This window comes from Neolamprologus brichardi, unplaced genomic scaffold (assembly GCF_056152115.1).
Source record: "Neolamprologus brichardi isolate AB-2024 unplaced genomic scaffold, ASM5615211v1 NODE_ptg000031l+_length_7269946_cov_1, whole genome shotgun sequence".
Lineage (NCBI taxonomy): Eukaryota > Metazoa > Chordata > Actinopteri > Cichliformes > Cichlidae > Neolamprologus > Neolamprologus brichardi.
Genome location: NW_028270136.1, coordinates 4,837,397 through 4,863,855, shown reverse-complemented (window position 1 = coordinate 4,863,855; position 26,459 = coordinate 4,837,397). Strand labels below are relative to the sequence as shown.

Here is a 26,459-nt window from a genome sequence, read left to right as displayed (position 1 = left end):
AAAGTGTTTCCTTCAAACACTTGACAAGAAAAATGTGATATTTAACAATATGCTAAGACTAAGACACAAATCAGACAAAAACAGATGCAGCGTGATCACAAACAGACACATGTTGGCTACATGTTGATGCAAAATGACTAAAATCACACGTGCAACACTTTCTACATATTTGACAACAGAAGAAAAACACAAACAAAGTTGGAATGTATTTTTGATTATTTTAAATTTTTATTTTATGCCAAATTAGATTTTTAGCATAATCAAGCACCAAATCACAAAGTCTCCTCCCTGTTTGTACTGTAAGGTCAAAACCCTACAGTACTACAGAGAACCCCAACAATCAAATGATCCCCCTCTGAGCAAGCACGAGGCGACTGTGGGGAAGAAAAACTCCCTTTAAGAGGAAGAAACTTCCGACGGAACCGGGCTCAGAAGGGGCGGCCATCCGCTGCGACCGGTTGGGGGGGATGGAAATCAAAAAGGAGACGAGATGGCGTGAACTACAGTTGTTAAAATTTAGATTTGGTGCTAAAATTCTGCTTCAAGATGTTAAAAGAAGCAGGGCGGCGGGGAAAAGCCAGGATGGTCATTTCAATCATCTCTGGCTTTAGTGAACCACCTAAAGGGTTTTCCCAGAGTTTTTCCCAACGCTGAAAAAAACCTGGAAATTTTGGACTTTTTGGGAGGACTGGGGATGACTCCGAGGAGCATTTTTAGATGCTTTATCAGAGCCTCATCAAAAGACACATCCTTTGCCATCGCAGCCTTTAACACATTGTCTGGGGAGCCAAACTCCTTGATGAGGCATTTGGCCATTTTCTTGATGAACTTCTTCTTGTCATTCATCAGACTTGTGGCAGACTCTGTGCTGCTGAGTTCAGGCTGCATCAGATCTCTCAGACGCTTGAGGACCGCGTCTACTTCTTTTGTAGTACATGAGATCCTGGCAAAAAAGTGTTGAGTTGCAGGTTTTGATTTTCTGATGACTCTCATCATGAGGATAAAAGCGAGGTCATCGGAAATTTTCTCAGCATCAGAAGATGACACTGATACAGGCCTCATCTCTGACATGTCAGAGGAATCCTTGGGTGAGCCTGAAACACGGGCAGAGCGTTTTTGGGAAGAAATGCTCCCAGACTTTGGTGTCTGATCAGGTTCCACAGAGCATTTTTGTGGGGTAATGCTCTGAGATTTTGGTTTCTGATCAGGTTCCACAGAGCATTTTTCTGGGGTAATGCTCCCAGATTTTGGTTTCTGATCAGGTTCCACAGAGCATTTTTCTGGGGTAATGCTCCGAGATTTTGGTGTTACGGGTAATGGAACAGATTCTCTTCCACTGCCATCTGAATCTGTGTGCGTTTCCTTTGTCGGCGTCCTCGTTCTTTTAATAATTTTCTGGATGTCTTCCACAGCCACAGAAACTTTGTCCTGAATCAGCTGATCTTGGTTGTCGTTCTCCACCCAGAGTAACAGCTTTTGTACAAACTTCTCTACTTCGTCTTCTACGAGCACATAGAGGACTTCAACAGAAAAGGGACGCTGTGATCCATGTGCTGGTTGTGGAGTCCTGCAGATGACGGTGTCTGAGAGTGATCTACCCCTTACAGGTTCGGGGATTCGATACAGTCGATCCGTCATAAATAGATCAAAGACTTTTGCCGTTAACTCCACAGTAAAATCTCTGGTTCCTCCACTAGTTAATTTCTCATATAACTGATTAATGTCTGATCTAATGGCCTCAAAGTTGACGGGAGAGGAACGTATGTAACGGAGCAGTGTGTTTCGGGACGGGGCTCGATGAGCCTCTGTACTCTGGGACCCAGGGAGGCTACCTTCACCTGAGGGCACTGCGTTACCTTTGGGGTACTTGCAAATGTTTTTTAGACAAACCAAAAAATTTCTGTTTGCCTTTATTACTTTTCTCAGCTCTTTTGTGATTTTTTCAAATTGTTTTCTCGCAAACATGGCAAAGCGCTGTTTGCGTTTGAGCTCGGAGTGAGAGGTGGATGGAAAACATCTGGAGAAGAAGTCTCTCAGCATGCTGATAAGTAATCCTGCATTAAAGGCAGGTTTGGGTAACCTGCACCTCTCACAGTGCTCTTCACTGGATTTAAGCTGTTCACTGCTTAAATCCATGTTGCGAAGTATCTCTGTTAGAGTTTCTTCCTCATCTTTATCTGTCATCTCTCCACCTGAGCTCCTTGATGACAGAATCACAGAGATTTCTGTGATTGCTGATTTCACGGACATCTTTGGATCCGTACTTTCTGTACCGGAATCAGAGCCGCTCGACGCGCACCGGCAGCGCAGCTTACGCGCTACATGCCTTTTAAGGCACGAGGCAGCGTGGCAAACCATGCGGTGCAGCTTTTTAATATTACTACATTTGCCGCTCACATAAACGGCAGGGTCTTGCGGGAGATCGGGGCTTTCTCTAATGAGTTTGACCGTTGAGCTGACCTTTTCGGAGATCTCTTCCTCAACCATCCGTGTCAGCTCGTCAGCGCTCTCATGTCGCTGTTCCCTGACGTTAAGGGCGCCGGCGATGGCGGCTGAGATGGAGACTCCGAGGGACGGGCTTATTTTCCCCGCATCTTCCTTCCTCATGCGATCCTGAATAACAGGAAGGGCATTTTTGAGGATTCTGCTAGAGGCGATCTGAATGATTTCACAAATCATATCAGCGAGCACCGCTCGGACGCCTGAGTCGCATGCGCCACCTTCTATCGCGCTCCACTGAGCTCCAGAGAGCCTTTCGAAGCACCTGTTGATAGGTGGCACAATCTGGTCTGGTGTGACCACGACTGAATTGTCATTTACACTGAGTGTTGACATGGTTGTATCGTACTTTAGATTATCTGGGTTTGAGAGAACCGCTGGATAATTTCCTTGTTTGGGAGAACGCCGACTGTTGAACTTGCAAACAGATGAGCAGTAACGTTTCTGTGTGAGAGCCGCTATTTAAGGCTTTCCCTGCCTGTGACGTGGCTGTGACGATCAACGCAGAAGCTAATTCCTTTGATCTGCCAGTGACGTCCCGAAGAACGCACGAGCACGCGGATAGAAGCCGCGCGCTCACCATATCCCAGGATTCACTGCGAGTCAACGGTTGAAGAAAAATGGCGGGAGGTCGAAGTGAAGCGCTCCAGAAATACCGTCTTCAAAGTAAGCGCTGGGCTTTTATCTCACTTCAAATATACCGCGGAACAAATGTTAGCGTAATGAAAAGTCTTAAAAAGTCACGTTTAGCGACCCTTCGGCTAAGTTACGTGACGTTGGTGATATCGCCGTTTAACGCGATCTTTGGTCCGTTAGTTCAGGTTTCTGCCGAAGCTCCGTCTGTCGCTGTGAAGCCAAACGTACTTAAACGGTTCAGGAAACACCGAGCAGACGGTTGAGCAAATATCTGGCCCGCGAACTGCGGTGAGGACGCAGACTCAAGCATGCTGTGCTGCAGTTGGTCCTTAGCCTTCCTCTCGTGTTAGGGTCGGCACCGACCCATTTTAAATTTCAAATGCATAAAACAAATCACAAACATTTGTTTATTGTATCAAGGCTTTTTGACTTTGTCAGGAACCTCTATTTCTACAAAATAAAACAAAATAAAATATTTTCACTAAATTATAAAATGCCCTAGTTGAAATTATGACCTTTGTGTTGTTAGGGTCGGTTTCGACCCAGGTATAATATTATGAGTATAAAGCAATAATTAAAGCCCAAAAATCATAAGTGCACTGTCAGCTAAAACATTGACAGCAAGCTCCTCTCCTAATCATATGAGCTTTAGGGGATTCTTATTTTGCGTGTTTTTTGCAGTATACCTGCACAAAAACAAAACAAAATAAAGACGGACATGTCAAGAATTCACTCATTTGAGTGGCCATTTGACCTCCAGAGTGCACATTTACAATTTGCAGCATACAAAAATGAGAAGAAGATTCACAGTGAGCCAAGTTCTGCATCATATTTTTGGTGAAAATGAAGGAGAGGACACAGAGCAGCATAGCGATTCAGATGGGCAGGTTTCTAGGAGGAAGACAATGTGGACTATCATCCAGAAGACACAGACACATCTGATCATTTTCTGGGCAATGATGTCACTTCACACATTTGATATCATTTTGATTCAGGAGTCCTCAGATTTGACAACAGAGAGACCAGACCGAGGTCTGACAAGCTTGCTCCCATCAGGGATGTCTGGGAGAGATGGGTACAGCTTCTTCCCCTGATGTTCATCCCAGGGCCAGAGGTGACAGTGGATGAACTGTCCACTTTTTGAGGAAAATGCCCCTACCGGCAATACATACCCAGTAAGCCAGGGAAATACGGCCGAAAAAACTGGGAAGCCTGTGATGCAAAAACCAACTATGGCTAGAATGTACAGATTTTCACGGTCAAAGCTGCGAGTGGCACCCCTGAGAAGAAACAATGAAAATGTGTGGTCCTCGATATGACCACTGGACTGCAGGATCACAATATCAGCTGTAATATTTTATTTTATTTTTTACCAGATATGACCTCGGACAAGAACTTCACAAAGGAAACTTCACAAAGATGTAGCTGTATCATTGGGAAGTGATAAAAAGCCCACAATTACCCACGACTATAACCAAAAGAAAGGAGGAGTGGACTTTTTCTTTTTTTCAGTTTATATTAAAGGTCTACTGCTAAAAAACAACAATTTTTTTTTGTTTTTTCTTGATGTAAATATCTATGGGTCGAAATTGACCCGTAACACCATAGATGTCATTTTAGTAATTAATCTTAAAATGAAAAAAATCAATAAAACAGATTTATTTAAGAGATGTGTCCTATACCCCTCAGTAATAGTCAGGTAACACAAAAACCTTTTATTTATTAATATGATTCTCTTGAGGTTAATTTTACAATTTTTTTCAATTGAAATCGAGGGGTATAGTGACAAAAAAAAGACCCACAGGCCCACACCAAAAGTATTAAAACCAACACTTTCATGGATAAGGAAGCCTAACAAGATAACCAAGAGATGAGAAACAAATTGGATGATCACTTATTGTTTTTAGTGTATTTTATAACTGATTTAATTCACGGGTCAAAACCGACCCGTTAACATAAGAGATGATAACAGAAAGCTAACACAAGAGGAGGGTTAGAGAGCTCTCATCCTGTATAAAGCACTAATAATGAGACAGTAGATGGAGAAGTCCTCCTCCTGTTTCCTGCGGTTGTTGTCAGGCTTATATCAAACAACCTGAGTCTGTCGCCTTTGTTATAAAGACCAACACTCTGCAGGATCCTGTCCTGTTTCTCTCTGATTAAAACACATAAAGTGTGTCTTTGTGATGATACAAGAAAACTGTGTTTTCATCCTGCAAGTTCACACATATTTGATGAACTTCTGCTGCTTTTGTTGCTGACTGCTGTGGTTGATTTCCTTCTGCAAGTGTCCAGAGTCAGAAGAACCTGAGAAGGTGAGAGGAGACGGAGGCTCTCCACCCCTGATGATACACCAGGACAGTGTGTGAGGAAGAGGAGGAGGAAGAGGAGCCAGCAGCAGAGGAGAGCAGGCAGCTCTCTGTAGTTGAGGGACTGCTAAAAACATTGAAAACACTTTTATATTTGCTTCCTGTATCTGCAGAAGTATCTCCAACACAAACTGTAACAGCTGCATACAGGAACCACTCACTGCTGTTTGTCCTGCAGGATCTGACAGGGAACCAAGGAAAACTAAGGGAACCACAGACAATAATGCTTTGATTTATCCAGAATATATTTAGTTCAAATATTGTTTTCATCACAGTGGGATTGTGCTGGTTTCAGTGGGAAAAGTGTGCAGCTCATTTAAACACAAAGTTGTCCCTTCATAAAGTGTGTCAGTATTTTATAAAGATGACGTGTTTCTGTATCATCTCTCTCCTGTTAGAGCCTCCAAACATCAGCCTGTTTAATGCTCTCATATCTGCAACATCTTAAGTAAATTATACTGCACAGTTTTGTCATCAATAAAATAATATTTACTACATCAGTTTGTCTTCATTTCATCTGAAACACACACGGATCAAATCTCTGACTTTATTTTTGGGATATTGTCCTTAAACATAACTAAAGCTTTCACACAGGGGTCATAAATGATATGAAATAGAAATAAATACCTTGAATTTTGACTGAAATGTCATATTTGATTCCACCACTGAGCTTTCTTTGTCCAGGATCAGGATGGGTTTTATTGCCAAATGTTCTGCTATACAAATGCAGACCATTTAAAAAGTTTCACTTTTCTTTTAAACTCCTTGGTATTTCTTTGTGAAGCCCTTTGTGATCTTCGCATTGTGAGGCGCTACACAAACATTTTATTTACTTACTTTCAGTGAAATTTAGTGATGACTTTAAAATCAGTGCATTTTATTTGTATGTGACTGAGCCTCCATCTTTGGAAGTGGTGCTGTGTGAGACTCTCAGAGCAAGCTTTGCACTTTTAGAGGAGATGCACTAAAACTGTAATATCATTAAAAACACGCTGAAGCCAAACAAGGAACAAAATAAAAACTATTTGTTCTCTATGATTGGAACTGACATGTGGAATGTGTCGGGTTGTGTCTTCATCATCACTGATTTGTTTGGAGGAGTCGAGCTTGAACGCTCTTTTGTCCCAATTCTAATAATGACAACATTAGTCAAATAAGACTGAAGTGGTCGGGATCAGCGTTGTATCCATGCAAACACATGCACAGCTTTGGATTCAAATGAAGACACAAACATTTCCAAGTGCGTCCATCTTTGCTGATGATGCAGCAGACACGCTGACCTCCAGTCAGGAGGAGGAGCACGTTCTTCCTCTCACAGACACTGAAGCCTGAAACCGAACGGCCCGTTTACTGCGTTTAACCTCAGTCCTAGTTTCATGGTTCGACGCCCGTGACCTCGTCTAGCTCCAGTTCACAGCCCGTTCTGCCAGACGTCAGTCTGTTTGCATCTGTAATAACTTTGAATAAGTCATCTTCAGTTAAACGACTCTGAGCATCTTTAAACAAATGCACTGTAATGACCACTGGGCTGCTTTTACAAAGTCTCTGATGGACGTGGGAGGAGGAGCGAGGATGACATTTATATCAGAGGAAGAGTTCTGACTGTCACAGCTGCACAGACGTCTCATCGTGTCGGTATGTTACGCATATGTTTGATTTATTTGATAATCTCACACATTCATTGTCTGCTATTCTAATAATCAAAATGATGATAATTGAATGAAGACAACAGTTTTAAAGTTGAACGTTTCAAATGTTAAACATGTTTGATAGTTTTGTTTGAACGATCAGATTAGATAGAAATGGAGTGAATGACAGAGACGTCTGCCTCTTTGTTGATGCTGCTTTAAGTGTTATGATTAATAATGAACGAGCAGATGAGATTCATGAGGACATCTTCACAGTTTTTCAGCTCTCAGTCATGAAGAGGTGTGGACTGATCCTGCTGCTGCTCTCAGGTCTGTAGACTCATCTCAGTCGCCTCATTTATAGTTTGAATAAAACGTTTGATATCAGAAAATCAAAGAAAGCACAAAGTGAACTGCTCCATAGGGATTATTTTAAAGGTGTCTGTAAACGAGCTTCAAGCAGTCACAGAAACACTCGTACAATCTCCAAAGATCTTTGTCATGTCAACTAAACTTCTAAAGGTTTCTTTGGGTCCAGTTAGAAGTTTGATCGACAGTTTAATAGTCGGCAGTTTGTAACAGTTTGTATAAAGTGAAGTAAAAGAGTAAAGAAAGAAAGAAAGGAGGGAAGAGAGAGTGCATGGACGTGGCTGTTTGTGTGCACTGCTGAGAAAAACACATCTTGATCAGGGTTTTAATAGTTTTACAATTTTCATTAGTTTTTATTTTTATTTAGTTTTGACTTCAGATTTTCAATTTTATATCAGTTTTAATTAGTTTTTACCAATTGTTTGCTAGTTTAGTTTAGTTTCAGTTTAGTTTTGATTAGTTTCAGTTATAGTTTTAGTTGTGTTTGCAATAATTAAGTGTAACAAAATCCCAGTTTCATCATATCAGTCATTCTGCTCATCCTTGGGTATGTTGCTATTCCAGCTACCATACTGCACCCTGGACAGGTCGCCTGTCTGTCGCAGGGCTAACACGCAGAGACAGACAACTCACATTCCCACCTATGGGTTCTTTAAATAAATAAATAAAGGCAGATGAACAACCATTGATACCAGGCAACTATAAAACGTATATCTTGGCCCCAATGAGACTATTAACTCTCGCAGCACCGGGTGTTCGTAATTTTGGTTCAAGTGAATTGATAAACTTTTTGAAGGTAATTGACTCACACAGTTGTGTAGATATCCCCGTCCTGTTGTCTCGGGATGCATCACGCTGCCTTGCCTGGGGTTAGCTTCTGTTTTCTGGGGATGAGGGTTGAGTGTGCTCCCTTACCTTCTCAAGGTAAGCTAGGTTAGCCTTCTTGTGTGAGCTTTTCAAGTGCACTTTAAGGTTTGTGGGATTTTTTCCCTTTAGAAATGTCCCTCATAATTTGTCTGTTTCCACTACAAGACACTTGCTTTATCCAAAACACAGTCATATTCAAAGTAATCCCAAATTGGACTCTGGCTCCCGACTTTTCCTGACATGATTCTGCGCGTGGACGGAGCAGCGACACAGACGACTCGACTAACGTGCTGCCACCTGCTGGCATAATGAGACACAGCAAGAAAAAAATCTGGAAACTAAACTTCATTTTCACCCTTGACTCTTGTATGACACGCACACATCAATGAAAACTAAACACATTTTTGCTATAAATTCAGTTAATTTTAGTTCGTTTTGTGAACACTCATTATAGTTTTAGTTAGTTTTCCTTTTTTTGTTTTTGTTTTTGTTTTTATTTCCGTTAACGAAAATGTTTTTTCACTTCTAGTTTTCGTTATTTTGTTAGTTTTCGTTAACGATAATAACCTTGGTCTTGATTTAATTTTCTGTGTAGAAATCTGACTGAAAGCCTGAAACGCTGCAAACCCGTCAGCTCGCTGAAAAAGATTCTGACTGCTTTTAGCACGTCCGTGTGCACGTGTTGTTCAGCTTTGAGCCTCGACCACTAACACGTCGTTTTCCTTCATTGTGCACACTGAAGAGGAAAAATCGTCCAAATACATGTGCAATAAGGCCAGAGTGAAAAACAAGCTTAGCACTGTTAAAGCAGCTTTTTAACCTGATGTGAGAGTTTCGCCCTGGAGCAGGAAACCAGTGTGTAGGTGTCCACAGGCACCGTGAAACACCTTTTGACCAGTACACGAGCTACACATCCTTTGAAGGACACATATATTAACATATATTAACAGACCACAACATTGTTCAAATGTCTGTAAATTCTCCTGATGACTAAAATAGTCGAGCTGAGGTGAGTCTGTGACCGCGCTGACTGACTCGTGTCCTCTCAGGTTACGTGATGGTCTGCCATCTTCAGTCTGGTCAGTTAGTCAGACAGCTCTACTTCATTAACGTGACAAAGTCCTGGAACGATGCTCAGCAATACTGCAGAGATGAGTACATTGACCTCGCCATCGTTAACAGCTCAGCTCTCATCCAGGAAGCTCAGAAAAGGGCGGGGAGCACCGAGGCGTGGATTGGACTCTCCAGGAGCTGGAAATGGTCTCAAACTGGTCCAGTTCAGTCATCCTGGTTTAATTCGTGGTTCCCGGGACAGCCAGGGACTGATGAGTGTGTGATAATAGCTGGATATGGATCATGGTTCACTTCACCGTGCTCAGCTCATTATTTCTTTGTCTGCTATGACGGTGAGTGTTTCAGACTTTGGTTCCAGGGTTTGACAAACTGAACATTTTAGCTGCAGGTTTGAATCCATCTGATCGTTTGTCTTTCAGCTGCGACTAACAAACACATCCTGGTGAAGAACTCAATGACCTGGTCTGATGCTCAGTCTTACTGCAGACAGAAGTACACAGACCTGAGCACCATCAACGACACGCAGGACAACAGCCGGGTCACTAAAACGATGCCATCTTATTATTTGACTTGGATTGGACTGTACAGAAAATACTGGACGTGGTCAAACTCGAGCACAGCCTCCAACCTGCCGTGGGGGCCCGGGCAGCCTGATAACAGTCTAAACTGTGCCACAATAGTCGGATCAACAGGCTCCTTCAACAGTCGTAACTGTGATGACCAACGCACCTTCCTCTGCTCCAAAAGTGAGTCTGTCCTCTGTGTTTCTGCACAGTCTGGTCCTCCTGGGCTCATCGGGCTTTTCTTTCTCTGCAGATGTCAAACCTTCAGTCCTGAGGTCAGTGAAGGTTCAGCTGAGGGCGGGATCTGCAGACCTGAACGACCCCACAGTGCAAGGATCCATCCTGCAGCAGGTCAGAGGTCACACGGGCCCCGATACAAGGAACAGACCGCTATAACTACTGTGAAATGAAAGAGAGCAGTGAGTCTGTGCAGGTTCAGGGACACGTGACAGCACACAGCTGCAGAGATACAGACTCGTTTAATGCAATCCCAACGATTTGTATTATTTAACCTTTTTTTAACTGGTAACTTGAAGAAGTCATTTAATTTCAGATTACTGTGAGGAGACGAAGCGAACCAATGACAGGCAATGACGCCTAATTCTTCAGTTTCATCCCCAGCCAGTTCATTCAGTTCATTTCCCCCAGAAACAGCACGAACATCGTTTTCTGCTCACTACAGAAACAACGGCTGATAAATGAGGAGCTTCTGTTAATGTGTGAAAACTGTTTCAGGTGAGGGAGAAGCTGGTGGAGCAAGGGATCAGAGAGGAGGTGAAGCTGAGGTGGAGGACGCAGCCTGATGGGAAGGTTTTCCACAGAGAGGAGGAGACAGCCGGTTACTGTGAGGAGGAAGACTGTGGGTCGGTTTAGTCTGAACGTTACTGGCTGATGTTCCTCAGATGATCTGCTGTGTACTTCAACTTATTTCCATCTCTGTACTCTGACTGCTGGACTGTAACAGCGTAGCTTTGCATGACTGACAGTTGGAAATCATCCTTCTTTATCCTGAGCTCAGATCACAGAGTGTCTGATGTTTTATGCTTCTTTGTTTCTTCTGATTGGTGAAGCTAAAGTTTGCAGGTGAGCAGGTGAGCGGACCTTCTGTGTCTCAGATATAAATGTTCATGATATCCTGTCTCTACATATGAAAGTTCAAGAGGAGAAAAAGGTGAAACTGAGTGTTCAGAGCAGCCTGATGTCTGAGCTTTTTGACTTCATACTAGAGATGGACCGATCCGATATTACGTATCGGTCTGATACTGACCTAAATTACTGGATCGGATATCGGAGAGAAATAAAAAATGTAATCGATCCATTAAATATCAAAAAAGCACCTCACAAAACTACGACACGGCGTAACTTGGCTCATAACCGTAGCACGTGGGAGCAGTGTGGTCACGTGATAGAGCGGCTGTGTGTGTTTGTAGCCTGCTAGCAAACATTTCATCTCAGAGGAAGTTTTCCCAGAGAGAAGTAAAGCAAGTGTGTAAGTTCATCTCTGAATGTCTGTAAAGCATTCCCACGTTAAACTTAACAACCGATATATGGAGCGACTGCCTCTCTCTCTCTCTCTCTCTCTCTCTCTCTCCTGCTGCTACTTCAATCATAAACTGATCAATGATCAGCTGATCGTCTCTCTTGTTTGTTTTTGTCTCACTTTGCACCACAAAGAGGAAACCAGCGGCTGAACAACAGCAGCACGTTTAAGCTTGATAAGCTGTTGTTAGAATTTATTTAATATTATTTCTACACCAGGATCTTTTTCTACAGCTGACGTAACTGTGCAGGGGCGGATCTAGCAAAGTTTAGCCAGGGGGGCCGATAGGGCATGAACAGGGAAAAGGGGGCACAAAGACATACTTTTCTTTCTTATTCTCATTTAAAATGTCGAGCTTTTAATTATTTAATAATTATCTGAATCTTACACCCAAAGTTTTAATCTAATGTAAAATGTATAGAAGTCCATTACTGTATATAGTAACTGTTAAGTCTAATATACCCTAGTAAGCTGTAGTACTTTTTCCTTTGGGAACCATCTGTGCAGTCTGCAGTTCTGTTGAAGAAAGATGTTGAATCTATTTAATTATTCTTGAAAAATAATTTATTTCTGTGCATTTTTCCCCTGCATCAAATTAAAGTTGATTACATCGATTAAGCATCATGAGGTGGAGGGTGGTTCCCTATTTTCTTTTGCTGGGAGTTTGCAACCCTGTTAGTTAGGTTGCTTAATATTTCTGCTAAGTACTCTTTAAAACACCAGAATAGGGAGGATGGAGCAGGTTTAACTTTATTAGATTGATCAGTGTTGCTGATCTATGAAATATTTTGGGTGCAGTGTATTTTTTACATACAGGTATAACAGAATAGCTTTAGTGTTGTTGTTTTTTTAACTTGAGTATGAACTTATACAAAAAGCAGCAAGATATTTAAAAAACAGTTTTATTGATTAAAAAACACTATATCGGATTCATATCGGTATCGGCAGATATCCAAATTTATGATATCGGTATCGGACATAAAAAAGTGGTATGGTGCCATCTCTACTTCCTACTTTATATTTCAAATGAGCACCCAGCAATATAACAGTAGATATGCTGTATATGTCAGTGAATCGGGCATTTATGCTCTATTATGATATTAAATATACATTTTTCTGTCTCAGAAATGTCTCTGCTGCTGTTTGATTCTGTAAACTACAGTCATTGCTCTGCATCCATCTTCATTGTAAACTCTATTCAATAAAGTCTGTTGATATTTTATTGTCCTGTCAGAACTTTCAGTTGCTTCATTTTTATGCTCTTATTTTGAATTTGATGCCAGTAACACACATCATAAAGGCTGAGACAACATGAAGGTTAATGCTAAACAATAAGACGTCTCACATACAGTGAAGCTGATTGGCGGGACAGCAGTCACATGACTGGCTATGAAATCCCAGACAGACAATCCAACAGTTTGTGAAACATCTGAATGTAAAATGTTGAAAACTTCTGCTGCTCATCTGTTCACAGTGTGTATGAATCCGCGGGAGTTTGTGCTCTCCCTGTCCTGGCGTGGTTCGGAGCGCAGGCGATAGTAAAGAAGAAAGTGTGAATGGAGGAAGCTCGCGCCACCGGTCTCGCTCTGGCCGTTTGCAAGTACAGTAGGAGTGCCAAGCGAGTGCATTCAAGTGGGCGGGATCAGCTGTGGGTTAGATGATAAAAAGCCGGAGCAGACAGATCCATTCATTATTTCAATAGCAGACTGGAACAAAAGCTGTTGACACATGAACGAACATTTGATGAACACACTCGACAAGATCCACACAGACCAACTTCAACTCGTGTTCTGAATGAACCTACTTTAAGATTGCCACTTCGTTGATCTGCTCCAGAATAAAATATTGCTTGGGAGGAAACAATAGTCAATACATCTTTGAAGAGTACAACGTTCAAAGAAAGGAGACAGGCCGGTGGTGTCGGTGTCAAAGTCGATAAATGTTTTAACACAGACATGATGTTTTACTGTACATGCATCCTGTGGTTGATGGGAACAACGTCAGTGAGAATAAAAACAGGAAAAGAAAAATATCACTTTGGGCCCTCTACTATCACGCTAGCCCTAAAAAGACATGGATCTATATTCTGCTTAGATAGTTTTTTGATGAGATGTTTGCGATTTAAAATTGATTCTAATTATTTATTAGATTTATTGGTACCTTACACCACACACAGCTTAGAGAAAATATACATTGGCTTTCTGAATGAAAGTACATTTAAATTTTGATCTATAAAATTATGTAAAAATATGTTTTATTCCTTAAAAGGGCAAAGGAGACACAAATGTCTGATGGACTCCAGGTGGGAGCTTTTATTAGGAAAAACATGTTTCCCCTTAGAAAATTAAAAAACTTCTTTTTGTTTTGTTTTTTAAATAAATTAAATAAATAAAAATAATAAAACAGAAATGTTTCCTGGATAATCGCTTCTTCAGTTGTGAGGTGCTTAATTCTTACTTTAACCGCTTCATATATTAAAGTTTTTATTCGAACCGAGCGCCATCTATTGGTGACATTCTGCAACTGAGTCAAAGGGAGAGTTTAGAGTGGAAAATAGACGTTTCTTTGATACTGTCTTTGGATGCATTACTTTGAGAAATCATCAAAAGACTGTTTTGTTTCATTTAACATTCAAATCAAGGTTTTAAACTTTTAAATTGTAATAATAAATGACCCAGGTCTATAATATAGTGTTGTGCGTCTACTGTACAAGAATGTTTCAATCTGACCACAAACTTTTGAGCAGTCGTGTGTTTTGTGTACATGTGTCTGTAACTGATCAGGATTTTTTTGTTGTGTCTATCATCAAAAACTGAGTTGAAGTGTTTTCACTCTGATGTCAAACTCTGCCTAACAACTCCACTTTATTGCGTGCTCATCTTCTCCTGTTACTGGCTCATAGGTGTCTGACTTTATGCTGCTTCCTGATCTGTCACGCTCATCAGTGGCTCATGGTTGCTTAAGGCCTGTCTGTACTTGAGCACAGAGGCAGAGCATCGTTCAGTCCTGCCAGCTGCCTATAGGGAGCATTTCAAGGATGACAGACTCCACTTTCTCTGCAGCAAGACAGCTCATAACGTTTTAACAGTGTCTCCCTGTCCTCATGCTTCTACATCATCTTCTATAATAGAGAACTATCATTGCAATCTACACTACAGCTTAGAAGTGTGAAGTCCATTAGAAACGTCTTATTTTGAAAAAATACTAAAATTCTTTTTCATATTTTGCAAATTTGTCAGAAATATAAAGAAATGTCAATGATTAAAACTCACATTGATCACAAATTATGATGTTTGATAAAATATCTACAGGTGTACAGATGCCCATTTACAGCTATTATAGCTGCTGTGTACATTATATTACCTCCCCTCAGTTTATCCTGTTAAATCTCAGCTTATTAGTGACCAAACCTTCTTCCACAGACATCAGCACAAACCAAAATCATTTTGCCGTCTAATACTAAATTAAATTTGTTATTTTTTAAACATCCCATTTTTTTCTTCCTAATCTCATTAAAACTAATTTGCACATTTGTATAACAACAGCTGGACCTTCATTAAGCTTTCAGTTTTTTCTCAGTGTCACACATGGAATAGTTTTCATCTCTTTCAATCAGAAAGCCAAATCTTTAACAGATCTTTGTTTCTTTCAATCATTCCCATATTTTTCACCTCCTGTAATATAATTATAGTCAACCAGGTCTGAGCTACTTTGATCTGCAGTGACCTCGGGGGCTTGGATACCTGTTTATTATTTTCACAGGTGCAGAGCCTTTTCTACAAAATTACAATTATTTAATTATCAGTTAAACCCACGGATTAATTTTCAGTTCTTACAGTAAGAATCCTCCAACAACCTTTTGAAAGAAACATGTTTTTGTCGTTCCTCAATTTTGAGACCAACTGAACCCACAAACCTGAAGCTGCAGACCCCAAACTAACCAAATGTAATGTTTCCTTGATCAGCACAGTCATTTTAGCTCTTGGTGTGTGATGTCTACTCACAGTTTTGGTGCTTGATCCACGATTATCTCCACAGCGTCTCTCTGCTGTTTCCTGTCTCCTCGTGCGTCTCCTTCATGCGTCCTGTCCTCAGATATGATCCAACCAGCTGCCTCCTTGTTTCCAGCTTGACTCGTTTAGCAAAATCTCCAGTTAAGTTGAGATAAATCCAGAAAAGTTTTCCTGCTTCAAAAGCTCCTCCAGCTGTCTTGTTGTCCTCCTCTTCTTTTGCAGTTTTGTATTTTTTGGACTTTATGTTGCCATGACAACATATCACAGAGCATGATGGTAGATTAAATCAGGGGCTTCTGTCCTCCTGCAGAACTGTTGGTGACGTCGTGGGGATTTAAAGTTGTGTTCATGAGGTTTAAACAGACTCACTGATCCTGCAAGAGCAGGAATCAAACTACAAACCTTCACAGTCCCCATCAGTACTGTTCACTCTGCTCTGCAGCAGTGCTCACAGGGGCTGGTCTGAGTAGTTTAAGCACGTTTTTATGACACGTTTATGAACAGCTGTCTGCTCTGATGTTTACTGGGTCCTTGAACGTGTCATGTTGACGTCCTGGAGTAACACAAACACACAAACCTGTTTTATTCTGAATAAATGTGTGAGATGGCCCTCAGGCCTCTGTGTCCACGTCCAGGTTTGGGGGCTACTTGTATTAGGGGAGTATTAGTTAGAGCAGTGTTGAGGCTTATTTGGCCTCTCTCAGTCTTTCAGGGCATTCGGCTTATTTGAATGTTGTTTGCTTTGCACAGCACAGGTACACACACTACACATGACCACTGAACTGACAACACATTTGACTTTTGTTGGGCTTTTTTGTTGTTGTTTTACTTTTTTTAAATAAATGTGCTTTTTAGTTGATGTGTGGTGTCCATCATTTTGGCTGATCAAAAATCTTCATAGTGTCACTACAGGCCAAGGTAATGCCATCCATGGTAAGTGTAAGCGCCAGACGTCTGCTTTATATTTTTATTTACGATTGAGTTCATGTTTGCTTTATAATTCATAGATTCATTACATAAGTCATCTTTTCAGGATTAATAAATGTGAAAATATATGTGTTTACATAAAGTAATTTTAAGTCACTGTTTTGGGACTGGAACCTAAAAGGGGGTACCTCTCACTTTAAGTATGTAAGTGCAATAGTAGCATGAAACCCTGTGTGAGAGGGAAGGGGAGGAGCGTGGACAGAGAGGTTAGGAGTCTCACAGTTTTCTGACTGTGTGCACAGGTACTTCTGGATAACTGCTATTTTTTGGAATTTTCATGCTTATTTTGGAAGGAGTTCATTGTTACATCTTCAGTTTGTAATAAATAAACAGTCTTCAAATCATAATGCAACTGGAAGCATTTCTTTTGGAAACCAGGAACACGCGTCAGCCATAGACTCCCTTTTCTGAACTTGGTTTATTGGAAATTACCCTACAGTAAGTATCTGGTTAGATGCTATGTTTTTAAGAATTTTAGGGTTAGTTTTGTCTGAATTCAAAGCAGAAAATTAGAGGCCATCCAGGCCTTTATGTCTATAAGACATGTCCTATTTGTGTCATCTGACTGCATAGATAACCATAACTGGGTATCAGCTGCATTGCATTGGAAATGCATCCTGTGTCTTCTAATAATACTTCTTAATGGGAGTAGGATTATGTAAAAAGGTCCCAGGAGAAAGGCAGCTGGCTTGAAATGAGAGGATGCTAATCTTTAGTTATATCATGCATCTGTGGCACACCCAAAATGCATGGCCACTTTTGTGTTAATCATTTAATTTAATTTATTTAATTTGTTTATCAGTTATTTTGTGTGGCTATTAATATTCAAAATGACTTTGGTAACATGACCAATTTAACCTGTATATTATTTTGTCACATGAACTGTACAGAAGGTACAAAAAAATGGAGCAACACCTCAGGTGGAACTATTATTTTAAGGCAGGTGCAACCCAGTTGCTTTAGGGGGATGGACTTCCGCCCACTATTCAGATGCAATCTGAGAGGCAAACCGAGTGCACTGTCTTCATTGCTCCTGAACTTTACCTGTATTTGCAGGGATTTCTTCTTTGTTATTGTGGCACCATTCCTGGGGCCCGTAACACATCTATATTAAAAGTCTCCCAGGAAATCTGAACAGAACATTTAAAATCCAAATGCAACTTAACTGAAGAGTAAAAGAGTGGACAAGCTCAACTTCTGTCTCTTCCAGGACTCTCTCTGAGTGACTGCAATAGTTAGTATAGCCTATGAGCAAGCACGCATAGGCAAGCAAGCAACCGTGAAGGGAAAACTCCCTTTTAACAGGAAACAGCTTTGGCAGCCAGAGAGCAACACTTTCATTCTTGTAGAAAGATGATGCCATCTCAAGAGCAACAGAAGCAGGAATCGTCAGAGACACAAAGCACCGGACCTTCCCAAGTGCTCGGAGGAAAACTCTTCTTCTCTCCCCTTACTAGGAGTTTCTGCTGTTGGCCCACTAGAGGGCAGGCTTTTGCCATGAGCAGGCCAGGAATAAACATATTTGTCGACACATCTATTCAATTACTTACAGCAAGAATGACTACAACCTGTCCTATAACATCAACCTCAGGAATAATCCGAGGGACAGAATACTCAGTTACGTTGCAACAGGTTTAGGCAGCTGGTACTCTCATGATGCACTGAGTGTTTCTTCTTCCAGTCAGCTTTTTAGTCACTATGTGTTTAAACATCTCTCGATATTTAATTATTAGTTATGTATAATATCTGGCTCTCTTCCATAGCGTGTCGATTTCCTCCCGTCACCTCCAACCAGTCGTGGCAAATGGCGGCGACTCCATAGCCTGGTTCTGATGGAGGTTTCTTCCTGTTAAAAGGGAGTTTTTCCTTCCCAATATTGCCAAAGCGCTCGCTCTTAGGGGGTCATTTGATTGTTGTGTGTTCTCTGTTTTCTCTGTATTATCGTAGGCTCTTTACCTTACAACACAAAGTCAGAATTGTAATCATGGATACTTTCCAAAACATGGGTATAAAACTGAGCAAATACCTGGATTTTCAAGAGAAGAGTGAGAGAGGATTTCTTTGTGATGTGATTTTATTTCTAGATAACATTAATACAAGTGAATAAAATGACTACGAATCTTTTTTTTTTTTAGTTTATTTAGTTCCTGAAAATAAATAATTTGAAAAAATGTTTAGTTTTATTACTGAATAAGGCACAACAAGGTACATAACGTTTTTTTTCAGGGTGTAATATAAAACACCTTTAGTTCATTTTAGATTTTACTTTCTATAAAGAAGGAAATGATTTCACTCTGCAGTATGGAGTGTCTCCAGTAGAGGGCGATGGTGCATTACAGAAGTAATGTTAATAACAAGGAAACAAAGATTTGTGCCAAATTAAATAAACCCACCAAAAATTTATAGCAAGACATTGGATCACATGTCCACGTGATTCCATATTTTCAAGTTAATTGGCTGTTATATTAAGATGTTTACATGAACCAATATAGTTGTGCTGTCTGGAATGTGTGGTGCTTCATGGATCAGAATCTTTGTCATTGTGCTTTAACACAAATTGTATACAAGTGAAAAGAGCGCACTGTTAAGATCTTATATATAGACACACATACAATAGATTGGAAAAAAAAAAAGAAAAAAAAAAGTAGATACAAAACTGTATGCAAGAGTGAACAAAAGTTGCCATGTTTATGTCCTGCAAACAGTTGAAGCCTCTAAGGCCACCTGAACATTTGACTTCTGATATTAAAGACATTTCTGATCAGAGACCTCCTGCTCAGTGCAGAGCCTCTGCAACCGCTACAGATTTCCAATTAGAAGTTGCCGTAGGCTGCAGAACAGGTGTACCAGATAAAGTGAAGGTCAAGTTGAGACTTCACTGGGGAGAAAACCAAAAGATATCCAGTAACATTTACATCTGATATGGTCTTGTTGTACACATTTGGTCCCAATGTGTACAAATATTAACTCACACATATGGCTTCACCTAAATTAGATTGTACTTTTTGCTAATGTGTAGAGATGTTTAGTCAAAGACCTTCCGTCGACAGTAATCAAGTAGTGATGCAGTCAGTTTTTGCTCTAATCAGTAAAATGAGTCACAGATGCAGACAGACCAAAGATCCAGCTCGAAAGGTTTATTCAGATGAACAGATCAGAAACATTTCCAAATGTCAGACAGCTTAAGCAGAGCCATACCCTGATAACATCCATCTCTCTGTGACATTTCACACAAAAACACCACAACATACAAGAACTGACGCAGCTTTAAAGTCAGGAAACCAGGAAAGAAATCAGTTTGAGCAGAAGTTTACTTCAAAGCCTGTGTTAACATTTTGACTCCAGGCTCACTCCTACGTCTCAGCATTTAGCTCTTGTCACCCAGAGTGTGCTTGTCAAACAGGTACTCTGCCATCTTGTTGTTGTGGGCATCCATGCGGGTGAGGTTAGTGATGTGGTCACCCAGCTTCTTGATGGACTTCACCTGCTCGTCCAGGTAGTGGGTCTCCAGGAAGTCACACAGCTGGGAAAACAAACAAACTACAGTTAACATTTGATGATTTGTCAAACATACGCAGCATGAACTAGTTCAGTCTTTAACCCCAAACTCTTCCCTCCAACTTCCACTTACATGAGGGTCATTATGCTGAGAAGCCAGCTTGTGCAGGTCCAGCAGAGCCTGGTTGACGTTCTTCTCCAGCTGCAGAGCACACTGCATGGCCTCCAGCCCGCTGCCCCACTCGTCACGCTCTGGTTTCTGCACAACAAACAATTCTGTTAAAGACTGAACACTTGTTTTAAGCTCTGTGTACACATTACACACTAATGCAACAGCAAGAGAACAAGTGTCTCGTTAATCCCAGTTTGTGTGTTAGAGACTCAGTCAGGTATGTCACAGCAGGACTAGTTCAGTTTGTACACACCTTGATGTCCTGGAGTAAGATGCGACCTCCTCTCTTGTTCTGGAAGGACAGCAGCTTGTCAGCGTGCTCCCTCTCCTCATGGCTGTTCTCCTTGAAGAAGTGGGAGAAGCCTGGCAGGGCCACATCATCACGGTCAAAGTAGAAGGCCTGACAAATCAGACACAGGTTATTAGTACACAGCACCAATTATTCTGCAAATAAAGCATCGTGACAAACAGTTATGGAGACAGACATGATTCATCACCAATAGTTCAGCCGGTTTAGACCGAGGTAACTGCTGAACTCGAGGTTAAAGAAAAGCCAAAGTAAGCAAGACGCAGCATTTGGGTTTTTCAGTGATGTGTTTGGGGTGAAAATACACTCCGCATCTGGCAACCTGCCCATCTGTGATAAACAACCAACAAACGAGCTGCGACTGAAATCACGTATGACTGAAATAAGTAACAACATACCGGACTTTACATTTAACGACTCTACTCACTCATTAGCATTCAGCTAACATAGCTTGAGATTAAGGTTATTAGAGACATCAGCATCACATGAAGTGTTCTCACCATAGAAGTGTAGGTGTAAGACGCAAACAGCTCCATGTTCACCATCCGGTTGACGGCGGCCTCGCTGTCGCGGTGGTAGTTCTGACGCACTTGGGACTCCATGTCGGCTGGCGTTTGTGCTTTTATTAACAAAACCGGTACAAAAGTAAAGCTTTACGTCGACTTTAGCTGTAGCGTTCAAGTAGAAAAGGATTTTTGTTCCGAAGTGCAGAGCAGCTGAAATATAAAGCGGGACGAAGTCAAGAAGTTCCGTTCAAACACTGTTGAAGCAAGAACTCCTCAAAGTTTCCCCCCTGGTGTGAAACAGCGAACTCGCGGGTCCCTGTATTTATACTCCACGGAGGAGCTCGTGACAGATGTGACGTATGTTTCCACCAATCACTGAGCTGGGGTGTCTGTACCACCTGTGACTCACAGGATGAAGTTGCATTTTTTTCTCCTCCTGATTCGTAGAAAACTCCGCATTAACTTGAATGTTTAATGTGACCTGCTGGCAGATAGTCACGTGCAATGACAAAGCATTTTCCGTAGTTCAACAGGAAATAAGCGACATATATAAGATATGTAACGATTAATCTCAAAACGCGTAAAATCGCCTCTTTGTTTAATACGTACAATGCTGTGCAAAAGTCTTGAGCCAAACCTGATATTTCTTTTTCAAGTAGCCGTTCTGAAGGGCGTTTGAAGTTTTCATCTGGACAGGTGTTTTAAACAAATGTTTTTTGCTTGTTTAATAAAGAGACTTAAGACGGATCTTTGAAACATTCAAGCCAAAAAGGCACAAAACCCAAAGGTTGACCCAATTGTGCCGATATATAACAGAAAACTTTTTTAAATTGCATCTTTAGGCGCTTTATTACTTGCAGCCTGTCAATAAAACACATACTGTGTTTCCACTTCTTTTGTTGAATCAGTGAAAAATTCCAAAAACAACATGTTTAGACGGGCATTTGTGCTAACCAACAAGTACAAAAGAAGAACACTTTTGCATATTATTGTAGGCTAGTTAATGATTACATAAAAGCAGCATAAACTGAGGCAGAGTTACGCCATAAATCTAACACATGACATCCAAAAACTGCTGATAATGGTGTTTACAACCAAAGTGTTTTTATTGCATTGCTCAACACCACAGCACTGTTAGCAGACATAACCAGCAATAGTAGAAGCTCCCAGACGGAAACATTACTACTGCTGGGTAAAACAAAACGAAAACTAAGACATGTATTTTTGTATTAGTCTGTTTATGTAAAAGTATCGTGTTAGATTAAACTTGTCTTTGAACAGTCTCACTGCAGCTGAGGTATAAGTGTAACACAATGTCACATGCTTAATGCTTTCTATGTAAAGTGCATGTAGAAGTAAATCCACTCATCATATGTTTTTAATAGAAAGCCCAAAACACATACAGTCAGCTTTAATATTCATCTTCATGTAATCATAAATATCTCTTCTGTACGTTTATCTTTAACTTGACTTTGTCTTTACATTAAGTCAAGCACTACAAGACAACGTGACTTTCCTGCTCATCAACTTACAATCCACCTACAGCGGTGTGAGCCAGTACTTTTCCACTGTGCCCAGAGACCTGCCAGTCTCAACAGGTGTGCTGGTAATCACGTGTTCCCAGCACGAGGGCGGAGCCTGCATTTTCTTTGCTGCACCCTTTCAGCTTCATTTTCTAATAATAAAACGAATGAAAGAACATCACTAGACTTGGTTTTAAGCAGTTGAAATGACAGAGAAAGCCTACTGATCTACTCTTTCTTTCCCAGTGAATAACTTCCACCATGTCTGCTTGTCTTAGAGTAATTGATACCTTCCTGCACACTGAGGAGAACATGTGTAAGCCTTTTGGCTGAACGTGTCATTTCACACAGTCACGTAGGCCGACACCGCTTGTCTCTAAAATATGTCTCAGAACAGGTTTAGTTCTCCGTATGATTTGCTGTAGTGTGTGATTTTAGCTGACACGTAATGTTCGAGAGTAAACAATACCTCTCTCAAACACATCAGTGATATTGCAAAGGTCTTATTAGTTTGACACATTTTAAATAGTGGTACAAAATTATGTTTTTTTTTCAAGGTACAAGAAGGAGACACGTTTTTGTTACTCGCTGCACACAGTAAATATGTTTGCACATGTGTATATTCATCTGTAAATAACTCTCCTGCCACGATGTTGGAATTATAAAAGCAAATGTAACAAATTCTAAGGACCATTAATCACACTGATGATTATTAGTTATGACTTAGTGGAAACATGCGTGGGATTAAATAAGCGTATCCTTCTTCCTACTTCGTTTTGAAAATGTTGTTGTTATTTTTTCCTTATGTTTGTTTTTGTTTGTTTGTGCCTTTTTTGTAGTTGCTGTTGTGTAATTTAAAATAAAGCCACATTACATTTTTAGCATAGTTGCAAGAGCCAGAGTCATCATTACATAACACATTCCTCAGTCAGAGAAGCAACACTTGTTTTTCCATAACATCAGAGCTACAGGTGTTACATATGATGCACTGCATACCTGTAGACGAGCGCGCTGTCCAATCAGGAGCATGTACTGATAAGAGGCATTTTCCATGACCTCAGAAAAAAAAACTTAAAACATATATTTCAAGATAAAGGAAAATGGATTCGGAAAAACATAAATGTGTTAATTTTGTCAGATTACTCAGAATCAGTGGAGAAATTTGTAGTTTTTGTAAGAAAACTGCAATCTGAGAAGTTATAAAACTGTTAAATAAACAATGACCTGAGTAAAGACACCAGTTCCTGTGTCATATTAAGATATAAGGAAGTAGACATTAAATAAAAAATCAAATACATGTTCCTCAATGTTTGGAAAATGTATTTAATGCAGCCCAATAGATAGCTTTGTGTTCACATGGCTTTTATTTCACTCGAGTCTTATAACTAAATGTCATCCTGCAATAAAAATGATTGTTAATAAAAGGCTTTCACAGTATAGAGACAACAATCACAGAAGTTAGTGTTCTGTGAAAATGGAGGGAGCACAGAGCTCAAGGTGAGGACGAGCTACAGACAGACCCACAGTCACTGCACACTTATCATTGTACTAAAAAGCTCTGTAAGCTGTCCTGTGTTGACTTCACCAACACCTGCAATAACACATAAGCACTCGTCATCACGTTTTCCACTCTCATACTGAACAAAGATGACAGAGCACTTCAGACAGCAGCTTTATTTTGTGCGCTCTCGTGTAAGACGATGAGTCCGTGTTGTACCATCAGGTTCAGCTGAGCGTTGTGCGATGTCATCGCTGTGAGTCAGCGTTCTGCAGCCGCCAGCGCCCGTCTTCCTTTTTCTCTGTTCTGCTTTTTTTGTCACAGAGAGGGAGGACACCTCGTGATCGCATCTCATTGTAAGTTTACCTCAGTGCTCTGCTGGATGGGACCGGTTTGGAAAAACTAACAAGGAACAGAAAGTCTGAACGAAGGAACCAAAAGTGTACTTGAGTTACCGAAACTATGTTTTTGACCAATTATCTGTGTGAACTAGTAGTAATTAACAAAAAGAACTGTATTTTATTCACACTTTCTCAGACATGTTTGTTAACATTTGTTCAACTCATGTAGATGTAACTGGTGAGATTCTGCGTTGTGTCTGATAAAAAAAGTAAAAGAAATAAAGACCAAGTAATTAACTTGCCCACTCCAGCTCCTACGACCAAATACAAACAGTGGGGAAGAGGGTTAGCTCAACCCACCACAACTTCCAAGCTAACAAGAATTATCTATTCATGCTAGCATTTATGGCGCCTAAAACCCATTTATGATACACACATACCACACACTTGTAACATCTAACAAAAAACAGGCTTAATAATGACAATAATTGAACTAAAATCACAATCAGAAACATCCAGGTGGCTAAATATGCATTATATGTGTGTTTTAAGGTGTTGGGGAAGAAATGACACCCACCTCTCCCACAGGGGAATTGTAGAAAAGGGGAGAGGCAAAAGGGGTACACTGTATTTATAGGGTTGCACCAAAGAAGAAGAAGAAAAGAATGAGGAGGGGCTCTAACTGATAATGAACATAACTACAGGCTTGGAGGTCCTAAAAGTCAGGTATAACAGGAACGGTTTGGGGGTTTAGAACACATTTTGTGTAATTATAACAATGTGATTTATGACCCTGTTACACAGACATGTAGACATGGTGAAGATGGTTCGCTGATGTTCAAACCGAGGATCAGAAAATGTGATTTACTCTGAACGTGGCTGTTGGTGTCAGACTGGCTGGTCCGAGTGTTCCTAAAGCTGCTGACCTGCTGGGATGTTTCCAACCAAGGTTTATAAAAAGAAAAGAAGATGTACAGTGAGCTGCAGGTCTCTGGGTTAAAATGCCATGTTGGTGTCAGAGGTCAGATGAGAAAAGTCAAACTGCTTGAAGCTGATAGTAAAGCAACAGAAATTCAAATAATCACTTGCAGAACAATCTCTCCGAACACCCAGCATGTCAGCCCTTGAGCTCCAGCAGCAGCAGACCACAGCAGCTGTCACTCCTCAGCTAATAACAGGAAACTGAAGCTAAAAGTTTTGATGTATGCATCCAGCAGGATAAACTATTTCACAAAGCTCAGGTCATCACAAACTGGTTTCCTGAGCATGACAGAGAGTTCACTGCACTCAATATCAATCCAGTCGAGCACCTTTAGGATGTGGAGGAATGGGAGATAGCATCATGGACGTGCAGCTGACAAACCCATCGTGTCACATGGGCCAAAATGTCTGAGGCTTGTTTCCTGCACCTTGTTGAATCTGAAGAAGTAAAGATGTTCTGGAGACAAAAGGGGGGCGAGTGTATATCACCAACTCACAACGGTTGCCTCGAGGCACTTTTATAAAGGAAAAACGCTACAATAAGAGAGAAAACTCTACGGGTAAGCACTTGGATACAGTGGAAAGAAAGAACTCCCTTTTAACAGGAAGAGACCTCCAGTAGAACCAGGATCACAGCCACAATCAAACATGAGCCAGTATGATGTTTACAATGTGCAGTGGCGGCGTTGCTGTTTTCTTATAAAAAATAAATAATGCAGGGAAGTACATTTATATTTCTTTAACCTTTTCTATGCAGAAAATAATTTAAGAGACACTGATCAAATCAGTAGTTCGGATTTATTCGTTTAAGAAGTGTTGATGCAAAACGTGTAGCAGAGAAAAATAACTTTCAAAGATCCCAAATCTAAATCTACACAGTTATTCTGCAATAGCACAGACAGTAGAAATGTAACTTCCAAGAGAAAAACATTAGAAGCTAGAAAAGCTAATGTATTTGTGAGTAATGGGAAAAATAAAACAATAAATATACATTTCCAGACAATCGTTTTCTTTAAATATTAGTTTTTAAACAGACACACTTGACATTTGTTTGTTTTATTGGTTTTATTTCACAATGTGAATTTGGA

General features: G+C 40.6%; 3 protein-coding genes across 4 annotated transcripts; 1 reads left to right on the top strand and 2 right to left on the bottom strand.

Moving 5' to 3' along the window:
• Positions 1–206: 206 nt before the first annotated feature.
• On the bottom strand, positions 207–2,995 carry LOC148094720 (uncharacterized). The gene has a single exon (XM_087837363.1). The coding sequence runs from the start codon at positions 2,833–2,835 to the stop codon at positions 592–594; it is 2,244 nt and encodes a 747-aa protein (XP_087693489.1). The 5' UTR covers positions 2,836–2,995; the 3' UTR covers positions 207–591.
• A 4,415-nt stretch (positions 2,996–7,410) lies between these two features.
• Positions 7,411–10,945, top strand: LOC148094719 (C-type mannose receptor 2-like). Of its 2 annotated transcripts, none has more exons than XM_087837281.1 (5): positions 7,411–7,462; positions 9,418–9,774; positions 9,862–10,188; positions 10,259–10,356; positions 10,741–10,945. In XM_087837281.1, exons 1-5 carry the CDS (start codon positions 7,426–7,428, stop codon positions 10,876–10,878), a joined length of 957 nt encoding a protein of 318 aa, XP_087693407.1. In that variant the 5' UTR covers positions 7,411–7,425; the 3' UTR covers positions 10,879–10,945. The 2 variants fall into 2 exon arrangements, with proteins under 2 accessions (XP_087693407.1, XP_087693406.1); XM_087837280.1 differs by having other exon boundaries at positions 7,426–7,462; positions 9,862–10,203.
• Positions 10,946–19,667: 8,722 nt separating this feature from the next.
• On the bottom strand, positions 19,668–21,343 carry LOC102788507 (ferritin, middle subunit). Its single transcript, XM_006809720.2, has 4 exons — positions 21,023–21,343; positions 20,469–20,615; positions 20,177–20,302; positions 19,668–20,068 (listed from the first exon to the last, which is right to left on the bottom strand). The coding sequence occupies exons 1-4, from the start codon at positions 21,122–21,124 to the stop codon at positions 19,913–19,915; spliced, it is 531 nt and encodes a 176-aa protein (XP_006809783.1). The 5' UTR covers positions 21,125–21,343; the 3' UTR covers positions 19,668–19,912.
• Between the last annotated feature and the right edge of the window lie 5,116 nt (positions 21,344–26,459).

What these genes read in the sequence shown, in the direction of transcription:
- LOC148094720 (XM_087837363.1), bottom strand. Translation starts at nt 2,835, where the DNA reads ATGTCAACACTCAGTGTAAATGACAATTCAGTCGTGGTCACACCAGAC.
- LOC148094719 (XM_087837280.1), top strand. Translation starts at nt 7,426, where the DNA reads ATGAAGAGGTGTGGACTGATCCTGCTGCTGCTCTCAG. An exon ending in GATCCTGCTGCTGCTCTCAG is followed by an intron (nt 7,463 to 9,417) that starts GTCTGTAGACTC and finishes GTGTCCTCTCAG; the next exon opens with GTTACGTGATGGTCTGCCAT. An exon ending in AAGGATCCATCCTGCAGCAG is followed by an intron (nt 10,357 to 10,740) that starts GTCAGAGGTCAC and finishes AAACTGTTTCAG; the next exon opens with GTGAGGGAGAAGCTGGTGGA.
- LOC102788507 (XM_006809720.2), bottom strand. Translation starts at nt 21,124, where the DNA reads ATGGAGTCCCAAGTGCGTCAGAACTACCACCGCGACAGCGAGGCCGCC. An exon ending in TCTTACTCCAGGACATCAAG is followed by an intron (nt 20,303 to 20,468) that starts GTGTGTACAAAC and finishes TTTGTTGTGCAG; the next exon opens with AAACCAGAGCGTGACGAGTG. An exon ending in CTCAGCATAATGACCCTCAT is followed by an intron (nt 20,069 to 20,176) that starts GTAAGTGGAAGT and finishes TTGTTTTCCCAG; the next exon opens with CTGTGTGACTTCCTGGAGAC.